The sequence below is a fragment of the Stegastes partitus genome, unplaced genomic scaffold, assembly GCF_000690725.1.
Source record: "Stegastes partitus isolate 25-593 unplaced genomic scaffold, Stegastes_partitus-1.0.2 Scaffold59, whole genome shotgun sequence".
NCBI lineage: Eukaryota > Metazoa > Chordata > Actinopteri > Pomacentridae > Stegastes > Stegastes partitus.
In genome coordinates, this window is record NW_007577790.1 from 597,563 (window position 1) to 609,113 (window position 11,551).

General features: G+C 38.8%; 1 protein-coding gene across 1 annotated transcript in view; it reads right to left on the reverse strand.

The window, feature by feature from the left end:
- ap1m1 (adaptor related protein complex 1 subunit mu 1) overlaps window positions 1-11,318 on the reverse strand; it is a 17,074-nt gene extending 5,756 nt beyond the window's left edge. Inside the window, exons 1-10 of the mRNA XM_008275818.1 lie at window positions 11,141-11,318; window positions 9,938-10,094; window positions 9,746-9,813; window positions 9,509-9,639; window positions 8,019-8,166; window positions 7,690-7,816; window positions 7,276-7,418; window positions 3,819-3,890; window positions 3,338-3,496; window positions 2,895-3,020 (exon numbers count right to left, since the gene is read on the reverse strand). Of these exons, the coding sequence (XP_008274040.1) occupies window positions 2,895-3,020; window positions 3,338-3,496; window positions 3,819-3,890; window positions 7,276-7,418; window positions 7,690-7,816; window positions 8,019-8,166; window positions 9,509-9,639; window positions 9,746-9,813; window positions 9,938-10,094; window positions 11,141-11,182 (1,173 nt within the window). The 5' untranslated portion in view covers window positions 11,183-11,318. The remainder of the gene's footprint in view (window positions 1-2,894; window positions 3,021-3,337; window positions 3,497-3,818; window positions 3,891-7,275; window positions 7,419-7,689; window positions 7,817-8,018; window positions 8,167-9,508; window positions 9,640-9,745; window positions 9,814-9,937; window positions 10,095-11,140) is intronic.
- Window positions 11,319-11,551: the final 233 nt, after the last annotated feature.

The window sequence follows — 11,551 nt, forward strand, 5'->3', positions numbered from 1 at the left end:
CTAACAGTGATGTTTTCGGCACCCGTGTGCGCTCGGCCTTCAGCATACAGACTGCAGAATGGTTTGTTTGGCTTGCTCTCTGTTTGGGAGTCAATTATTGACAACTGTTCATTTCTATTTTGTTTGCGTCCACAGTCTTTGAAGGCGCCGTGTCAATGCAGATTAGCAGATTAGCAGGGTTTGCAGGGACAGAGTCTTGTTTCTTCTATTCAAACAATTATTATACATGATACTGTATTTTGTATATATTTTATATATATTATATTACTTATAATAATTCGGTATTTATATTATTTATATTTCTCATATATTCACAGTGTTCTTACCTCAACAGTGCAATATATTTATCCTACTGTTGGCTAACTGTATATATTCCTTCTGGTTCCTTTTGTAAATACATGTATATATTCTTATTTGTCTTTTTATACGTTTACCTTTATACTTTTGCACCACTGGAGTTGTCTTTTAATTTCGTTATATTTTGTGTATAATGACAATAAAAGCATTCTATTCTATTCTATTCTATTCTATTCTATTCATCATTTTAAATTTAGCAAATCCAGGGTCATATGGCTAACACTGGCAATATGTTTCAAACAGTTTATCTCTTATCAGTGACAGCTCTGCAGGGTGGGTCTGCAGACTGATGTGAACAGGAAACACTATCATCTTATTTTGAATATGAGCCATCAAGTTTTGCAGAAAACCACAAAAGAGGATCCATCACAAAGACTACGACTGTTTCAAAACGCAGATGAGCAAGTTTGAACTATGTCTACAAAGACATTGGGCATTAGAGTATATGTAGAAAATACTGTGTGCAAAATGCATATTGTGTTTCTTTTACACTGATTTCCATTTCTATTCATTTATAAATGATGTCAGTTTATGGTGTAGGAAAAGGCTTCATTTCATGAATATGCAAAGCCAGTCCAAATCTGCCTTGTCGCAGCACTGATTTAATGTACTTGCTCGTATTCGAGCATCTGTTCAATTATGGATTGGCATAGATTTAAAGGAAGGAAAGAAAAGGGGATTATTTCGTTCAGCTGCCAAATTACCTTGGAAAATGGCAAGCATTCTTATACTGGCAAACCCACCCCAATTACAAGTGTCATGCATTTCAATTAACTTGGGTTTGAGCTTCTTGTTTCCGAGTGGGCTGCATAATGTCCATACAACTAAACTAATAATGCTTTATTGACTATTATAGGAAATGTGGAGAAGCTGGAAAATATGACCTCTGAGTTCATTTAATGAGAGTCATGCAGAAAACAGTATTAAAAGTTAAGACATAAATGAGAGTGTGTTAGTAGAAGACTCAGGTCTCCAACAGCTTTGAAGAATTAGAGTTGATCACAGGGTCTTTGTCAAAAATATGCTGGTCATTAATAAAGCAAGTTTTAAAATAAGAAGTTCTCATATAGTTTGAATGCTTCTAGTGTTATAAGAATTCATTTACACTCAAATACCAAGCTTGGCTGGCTGTAGAGGTCTAGTGCTTGCAGTTTCTTGATTTTGCAGGATTAATTACATACCAGCAGTTGCAATGTTATTTCATTATCCATAATGAATGTTCGGTTTGTGGAATCGCTGGTTATTTACGAGCATCTATGACAAATATGCATGTAGCTACTTCTTAAGCACATTTTGTAATCGCAGTGTGGTTTCACTTCACCGCATCTCATAGCTTTTGACTGTTTGCAATAACACCATTCACATTAGGAGGGGATTGTTGATGAAGAGGTTGATCGTGTGTACAGATGCGCAAGCTGACAATTAAAATGCTGTCAAAATAAAATGAAGTTGAGGTTAAACCAAAAACTAGCAAAGAGAATGTAGAAAAACATTTGCTAATGTTTTTTCCCCACAAGTTTAACTATTCATTTGTATGTCACTCACATTTTAAAGCATTTTAAATACAATATTCTAGGGGGAAAGTATTCATTTAAGGGAGAAGCACAGATATCTGGTGTCCCTTTTAAAAATCTGTATTTACATGAATGCACCAGTATTTTACAATGTCAGGTTCAAATCATCTGACCTCGAAGAATATTTTTAAGAATCCATAAGAGCTTTTGCTTTAGGCAAAAAGTACAAGTCAAAGTACCTCTGGGTAATGCAAAACTGATGTGTAATGTGATGGAAATATACCTGTGGCAAACACTGGAGGCAATAATATTATATTTTGAAATTAAATTTGTCGAGTTGCCATCGTTTCCTCACATCAAGACATGGGAAAACTTAATTTTGTGTTGTGGTGCAGCACATATAATCACAGGACAACTGTGATTATACAGTTAGTGCAGAACATCTGTGTAAGTCTGCGGTCAGCACGAGATTGTATTTAAATATGAAGGAAACATGAAATATAAACATTAGCTCTCTCTCAGAGGCATGTGAATCATAATCAAAGTCCAATGAATCTACTGGCCTCTTACTCAGACTGACATTTTAGATCACTGTGCTTAACATAAAGGCAGAGGGTCAAGTTCAAGTTGATGAGCAGTTGCTTTCTGATCGGTTCAAAAGTAGAAATTTTCTTGACCACAAAGGAGCCTCAGAGTTGAACAGTGCTCCCTTACTGCCCCCTCTGGCCAAAAACAGACACATGTGAATTGTTTATACCCCTGCTTTGGAAAGAGAGGACAGATGTGACACATTCCTACATACTAAAAATTCTAAATCCAGAACAATAGTCAGACAGCAGGTGCTACAAATACGCTGCATTTCCTTGAATCTTCATTATTCATCGGTTCATTATCTAGGAATGACAAATACACTTTGACTGAGGAGATTTAGTACATTTTTTGTGATGAACACCTTTCTGTTCAGGTTTAACTTAATATTTGTGAATTACTGCTTAGCAGAAGTCGTGTTACCGGGGAACGTACCTGGATGCCTGATGTGGTGAAGTACGGGATCTCAAACTTGACACTGATTGGAGGCTTCCCCTCCTTGTCTTCAGCCTCCACACTTGGCAGACCGAAGTGGGCTCGCATCAGATACTCCTTTCCACCCTGTGACAAGTTGCAACACCACCTCTTAACACAAGACCAAAACTGATGACAAACCTGCCGTGTTTGAACTCATATAAGGAAAACTTTATATTTAGAGGAGTCATTGGAAAGTTTCCAGCGGCTCCCCACAATCTCAGCGAGGAATATAACATTGATATGAAGTTTAGATTGTCAATAAGTAAAGCATTTTGCAGACAGTATTTTTTTTTTTTTTGCATGACAATAGTTAAGCAAACAACAGCTCCAACCCAAGCGAACGATTACACAGTTGTTTGCGACTGTCTGTATGAAACTCATGAGTCATGTTTTCTGCTCACAGGGAAAGACTTGATTGACCAGACGATCTCGCTGTTCTCAGGCACCCACTTCACGCTGCCCACTGTGGTCTTGAATTTGGGCGAGTCAGCGTCCGTTGGCACAGGAATGTGAATCTCCACGTTGTTGGCAGTGGAACGCCTCTTGAACTGACTCTTTGCCTAAGAAACAAAACAAGTAGGTCAAGTTGAACACGATGTGCTGCCTTAACAAGGTATTAAAGCAGGACTTAATTATTGTTTTAAGTATAATACTGTCAGGGTTGCCAGGGATGAGAGAATGAAATACAACATAAGCAGTCTGATCATCACTGCAGCATACGTCCCTGTGACTGTCAATATACCATAAGCCAGTCTGAAGTGCACAACAGCCCCAATCATTTGTCACTCTTTTTTTTTTTAACCCTGAGACTTAGGTATGGCAGCAACAAGAGTTCCGCGCACAAATGAGATGGCAGCTTAGGCAACTGAAAAAGCGACCTACCTTGATCATGTACTCGATCCGACTGTGGGAGTGTTTCTCAATAACAGACTCAATCCAGATCAAGGGCTTCACCTAAGACAACAACAACAACACATATATTTTATATCAGAAGTCTGACTCTGAGTCCACTGCTGGCACTTGTAAAGAGCATTTCACTGTAAATACCATCACAGAGTCACCACCTAGTGGATAGCAGGCATTACTACAATAAAAAACAACAACTGTTCTAAGAATATTACATGAATTTGCTTTGTTTCCACTTCAATTAACAAAAACAACATAATAGTCCTACACTCATTTTGTTGAATTATGTGGACTTAGGCTGAACGTGTGAATTCGATGTTGCAGAGGACGTCTAGGGGAAAAACACAGATTGCGCAAAACTTGGGAGGCACTTGCACACTGTGCTATTAGGCAACTTGTTTCTTAGCATATTCTTGTTTTTGCAGACACAGTATAAAGCCTGTCTGCTACGACACATCAGTGCTAGAGTTCATAAATAACAAGCCTAAATCTCCCTGTCTACACTGTGACCAAGCTATGGGGGCAGAACATTTTTACAACTGAAAACTCAACATGTCTGTGCTGACATGTAGACAAACTATGTAACGGTGACATGTATTCTAAATTACCTCAAGCCTCTTCTGTTCTGCCATTTCTTGTTACTTCTTGACTGACATTTACACTTCCACCAGCACATATGTATTAACTCAATGAGCCCGAGGCTGTTTAAAGGGCAATTTCACTTCCTTTACTTTTAAGCTCTTATCTTTATCGTGAGGGCCAGCCATACATGCTGTGTCTTGTTTCTTTTTGTTTCTTTTGAACAGTCAAGGCTATCCTGATCTTCCATCATTTAATATGATAATATTTGCATATGTTTTATATTAGTCTTTATATCAAGGGAGCAATGTTATGTATTTTAAAATTGCAATGTCATTTACACATATCTCATCATAAAATACTGGCAGTAGAGATGCTGTTTTATCATCATCTTGGAGACACTGTCTGAAACCTGGCATTAAGAGAACCATGAACATGTGATGCTGTGTGAAATCTAGAAAAATATACACCTAATGCCTATCACTAAATAGCCTACTTGCAGAGGTGGCAAATAAAGGAATGTATGATGTATGTATGATCCCTCACCCCTTTAACTGCAAACAAAGGGTCCCTAATGGCCACTCTGACTGGAGCCTGAGTTTTGGATCACCATTGCCTTCCTGTGCACAGGTGATCTGTACTGATCTTCTTACCACCACTTTAAAATCATTGCTATGTAAAGGAAATGCACTATTTTGTTTTAATCTTTCACACAAAGTGAGATGTGAATGTCAGCTCTACATAAGGGACAATCCAGAATGCAGAGTAACATATATTTCAAGAGTGGATTATGCTCTGGCACACAGAGAAATGGCTACTATCATCACAAAGGGTTAGTTCTGCTGTTTATTTTTGATGTGTGGTAGGTCTGCGTTATGAAACGAAGGGGACTTCTTGATTTATTCAACAGATAAAGTGGGAGTGTGAGAATGGGAGAAGAAATTAGCGAACTTCTTACGTTTCAGAAGTTCGATCCGTTTCATAATGTTAGTACTTAGCTATGTACAAAGCAAATATGTTACAAATGTCCGGTTGTTCTCTTTTTTGTGATACCATATTAACATCCACTGAGTGCATTCCTTAGACATTAAAATATTTAGATAATAATTCAAACTAGAGTAATTGCTATGGAGATGGAAACACAGCTGTATGCAGTTTGTAATTATGCTTTGATGTAAATTCAAATGATTTTTTTAGCAGCAGACAGAAACACAGCTGTTTCCATCTGCTTCTAAATTTGATATGTGCAACATCTTACTACAATAAATACTTCTAGAGCAATTCAGCCAAGAAAAAGGGATGTGAACATGATGTGTTCTCAGAGCTAAGTTAATAACTGTAATAAGACATACAGACAGAAAGAGCTCAGGCATAGAAAAGAACAAAAACTTTCAAAGCAGCTTCAGAAACCGTTGAGACATTTCACTTGTTATATTGATTCATCCTGTTACTTTTAATGTCTACAAATTGCATCACACGCTAAGGCATGAACTAAACTACCTTCCAAATAGATTTTACATTAGTCCAAAAACAAGCAACTCTGTAAGTTTCAAGTGTTCCAGTTTTTATTAAAGTATATAAGTAGTTATTTTATGTGCAGTTTAAAAATCTGCTTCTTGGGTTACCAATGTCAGATCTGTACACTGCAGTTGCTCATCGCTATAACTTAAAAACCTCTGCTCCACTATATTACTTCCTCTATGGCATGCTTACTGGAAACTCTACTGTGACAGATTTACTGACACCATGATCCCAATTTACACGCCTATAGCCAACTACGTTGCTCACTGTATAGGATTTTCTGTTTCCTTTTACGACTATGCTTTACGAAGGTCTTCAGTCTGGCTGATGATGAAGCAGTTTTACCTCGTTTGAGCAAAGGCTGGTTTGGCCAAGGTCCCACGTCTTTTGTTTTTTTTCCAGTTAAGGAATTTTGTCCCTAAATATTTACGTGGCGCACCGACATAGCCTTCCAAAAAGACGCTGTAAACATCTTGGCTCAACGTAAGCCTTTGAAAAGGACAATCTCTAGGATTTACAGTTTAGTACAAGTGGTTTATCTGGCATGCTTCTGCAAATAAAATAAAAGGAGAAACATGGCGTACCATATGGCAATGAGTCATGATTACAGACCCAGCACTGCAGTGTATGGTTATGATTCACCTGCTTTTACTACGGTTATTTAAAACACAGTTGAACTGATGATGTAGTCGTTAAAGGTTCTGGGCTGTTGCAGATGAACGGTACACTCAGATGAGCAGTTTTGACAAGAGACTGTGCAGCAGTATTTTTTAATTCCATTTGACTACTTTTCATTTTCTTCAGTGCTACCACAATAACTAATATCTGCTGTTTTGAGGCAAGAGTCCAGTGATTACAGGAAAGTTATTTGCAACTGTTTTTGAAAAGATCTCAATAAACTTTGTCTTTTTATTATGTTTCATACCAACTCTGTGCTTGCACCATTTTTTAAAATTTATTTATTTGGATCCTCTATTGGCTACAAAACAGCTACTTGTCCTGGAGTCCAGAGGAATAAAGACACCTGCTGAGGAGACATTTTGATCTTTAATGGACGGCTACTATCGTTTTATTTTTATCAGTGGCTTCAAGATTCAGTGCTGAATCCTAAAGACAATCTCATTCAGTTTAAAGTAGTGAACAAGTTCAACTAGCTGTCTGTATTTATGTGTCTGACTTGGTTTACACCTGATTGGTTGGCTGCTCCAGTGGCTTTTATGTAAGTTTGTGAGGCCAAAACAACCAAAAAGTGTGTTAGGCCATTTCAGACCCTTCTTCAGGTTTGGACTCACTTTGTCTTTCTACTCATGTAGCTCAGGCACATGTTACTCACATGAGTGTTGAGACGGTAGGACATGAGCTCAAACTCTCCATCGGGAGGAATGAAGGAGATTGTGCGGTCGTTCTCAAAGCGAGACAGACGGACACACTGGTGAAACTTGACATCCTCCAGTTCTACCGATTTGCTCTTTCCTCCTACACAAAAAAACAACAGAAACTATTTAGTCAGACTGCCTGAACGAGTAGAAACCAGATTAAATTTTACTTGCAAATAACAGATTTTTCCAGACAGGCTGATGCATCATTGATGACTTATAACAGTTGATAAAAGAATGACAGCCAGAACAATATGCTGAATGTTGCTTTTGTATACTTTGAAAAAGTAATTGATCAACAAAACTTCCACCTGGAGCTTTTCATCAAACTTAAATAAATTATGAACACAACTCCAGGAAACAGAACTCACGTCCAGTGTTTTCAAACAGAACTTTGTCGTTAAGACCCAGCCTCAACTCAGGCATTCCGGACAGAAAGACACGCATCTTAATGGAGCCGACAATCTCACTCCGCAGAACATTACCATTGGCACTAACCTGAAAGTTCAGACACAAACAGAGACACCAATCAAACTAAGTATTAGTCCCTTTAAAAAAAGAAAAAAATCACAGCACAGAGAACAGCAAGATCACACTTAGCACTCAGAGTACGTTGTGACGCATGCAGGGAGGAAGTTTACAAACACTGTGACAGACATTCCTTGAGCAACTCGGGCCTTCTAAAACAAGGAGTTCCTACCAGGAGGTTGACTGACTCAATGACGTCCAGGAAGACTTCATTCTTCCTGTACTTGATGCCCTCTGACCTCCAGGAGACAGCGTTGGTGACCGTGGCGGGGGGTCGCGGGGCGCCAGTGTCCAGCTTGTGACCTTCCTGGGTTATGTATCTGAGAGACAAAAATGTAAACACTGAGGCAAAACTTAAAAAAAAAACGAAAAAAAGGGAAATTAACGGTATGTAGGGGTGAGTTCCCAGAAAGCATTAAAGCAAAGAGATGCTGATGGTTAAAAGGGAGGATTGTCTGACTTATTACTGAAATCAGAAAACTCTGGGGGAAATCCAGAGTTATCTACATGACCGCTGTCTAAACTGTCACTTACAGTTCTTTATGGTAAAGACAGTAAGCGCCTTTTGACTTGCAGACGTACAGAAATGACAGGACAATACCACAAAAAAGGAAAATGAAATCTGTAAAACCTGCCTTAACTGCTGCACAAGCAATGTAGATAACGTAACGAAAACGCTGATTTCACACAGTGAGCTGCACTGGTTGAAGGAAACGAGGAAATGTTGTAGAGATAATTAACAAAGACAAAGTTTAAGTTCATTGTCAGGTAAAAATATGGAACATGTGTCAATAAAGCATCTTAACTGTTGTTGCCATTTTTTCTGTTTCATATAATTGTGACGTTCATTCATCCTGAACGGTTTGGTTCAGTTGGAGACACCAGTATGATATGTGATTGAAACAGCTATACGTCTACACTTTATCTTTGTTGTGTATTTCTTTTTATTGACAATATGACAGCATGTTAGTGTTTTAACTGCACTAATAGGAACTATGGTCAGTGTGACACTTTTACATTTTGTATTTTCTGTATTTATTCTGCATGTTCTTCTTGTTCTTGTTAGAGTTTTCTGTAGGCGCTTCAGCTTGCGCCCACGGTCCAAAGACATGTGATAGATTAGCTGATGGTTCTAAATTGGTCGTGGGTGTGAGTGTGCATGCTTTTCTGTCTCTATGTTTTGGCCCAGTGATGGACTGACCCTCTGCACAGGGTATGTCCTGCCTTTCACCCTATGACAAATGTTAATCAGGACAACTCAGTTAATCTCATCTCATCTCATGTCAGCTGGCATATGCTTCAGCATCTCCTGCCACCCCCCACAGGATAAAGAGGTAGAAAATGGATGGATCTGTACACTGAAAATGTATCAAAACATGATGCTAAAACTCAGATACATACTGAACCATGGATTTTGAATGCCATTACAACCCGAAACATGTGTTGACACAGAATCTATTGATTGCTGGTCAGACTGAAGAAACACTGTGGAGACATCACTTTTACTTATGGAAATGACTGATGAACATTATATTTTTGCATTTTATAGACTTAACAAGATTCCACAAATTACCAAAAGATTAATCAAGAGTGACATCATTCATCAGCTGCATGTTTAATGAATACTAAGAGCAGTGAGACTGTGGGTATAGGGATACTCACTCTTGCAGAATCTTGCTGTCAGTGGTCTGAGGGTATCCAAAGTCCATCAGCTCATCCATCAGCTCATATATGATAACAAAGTTATCTCTGATGCTCTCTTCCTCCAATTCTTTGAAATACTCTGAGAAAACCTGAAAAACACAAAAGTAGCTTTACAAACCTCTCAAAGTGTGCAGCTTTGTTGGTGGTAAAACTTCAATAGCTCAAGACCAAAGCAGGTAACAAACTCAGTCCTACCTGAACAATTTTGTACAAGAAGGAGAAAACCAGTGACACGCTGGCATTTTTCTTGGATGTTGCAACCACTAATATGACATGTGTTAAGAGTTTTAGCTACAAAAGAGAGAAACAAGCAAAACAAAAAGACATAGAGCTAAATGCTGACAAGGTGTTTAAGCACAAATACCACACAGTGACCACTAAGGATACGGTAGAGGTTATTGTGTTTGATCCACATGAAGCGGACTCCCCCGTGGGCCAGGATTGGAGACAGCGTCCCTTCTTCCTCCTTGTCCATCAGAAGGGTCATGAAGTGCTCAATTTCTGACATGTCCACATCTCCCCGATAATTTCGGCACACCAGGACCTGAAAACAAGAGACCGCTTATGTTCAAGCATGCAACATCCGTGGTATAGAGGACTATCATGGATGACTGGTAGTTAAATATTAAAAGTCACTCAATTTATCAACACTGTAAGATACTAATATAAGCAAATCCGGAGCACTTCCATATGCATTCCCTTGTACTTACCATCATAATGATATTTATTTAGCCCATTACAGCTCAACATATACTGCATTTTTGGCGCTGATACCGATTTGAAGGAGTAAGAACTTCTTATATCAATACATCAGCTAATGGTTTTTGTGTATATAAAGTAGTCGTACTAAAAAAAAGGAAATGACAGTTTCCATGATTCATTACCTTTGCAGCAATGTATTTCACAAACAAGTTAGTAACTGACCATAAAGATAAAATACGACTCTGCATCACCGACTGCTCAGCTGTGATGCATGCTCTGCTACATGTGCTGCAGGAAGGGAGTATTGTAAAGTACCCCAAATAATACATTACATCAAGCATTTTTACTGTGCTGCTGTATTGGTTGGGCTCTTCATAACATCACGAGTTTCAGCTGATATAACATCTTTCAAACATGACTTTACTGATGATGCACCTGCTTCTTAAAACTGTTTACTCCACTAAACCTGAGCTGTGGGCAAAACTGTTGAACTACAAATTTCATGATTTAACATGGTCATGATAAAATGTACAACACAACACAACGCATTTGATACTGTGTACAAAGGAAAGAGATTTTAGTATTCTTTTTTAAGGAGCTTTGGAAGCCTCTTTACATTCCCAGCGGCTAACAGCTGGTCATCTGACCTAGTTTCATGCTATTTTCCTTATTGTTATCGCTCGATGTTTTTTTCATGCATGTCAATAATCGAATCCCTCCTCCTTGTTTTGTTGGAAATGATTAACTTTAGTCACAAGCCAGACCCTTAAAGCCGCGTCCCAACCCCTGCTGACACGTTAGCAACTTGAGCTTCATCATAATCTGTCAACGGAGAATGTGTAGCTAGCTGCTAGCCGTGCTAACGTTAGCTTAGCTCCGTTATCTCACCTTTCCTTTCAAATCCAACACATACACGGCGCTGGCAGACATCTTGAAGTACTTTACACGAGCTTAGTTCAGCTCGTTGTCAGCACCGTGTTGATAATGTCTGATGATCACAAGTTCAGAGCTAAAATTGAAGAACAGACTTTCATTCATAATACTAAAAAGAAGAAACGACTCTTCCTTTTTGCTGTACCATCCGTGTGCCTAGCGGGCGCCGCCTACTGAGCAGGAGGTCGTACTACACGCTGTGCTTTCTTCTTCTTCTGCTGGGGTTTGCGGCAGAATAAACGCAGCAGAGGCGTACTGCTGCCCTCCACCGATCATTTATAGAATTCTAATAACACAGTTAAATCCTTGTGCAGCAGGACCGAGAAGCCCAGTCCTAGAATTAGTTTCATCACAGAGTTGGACTGA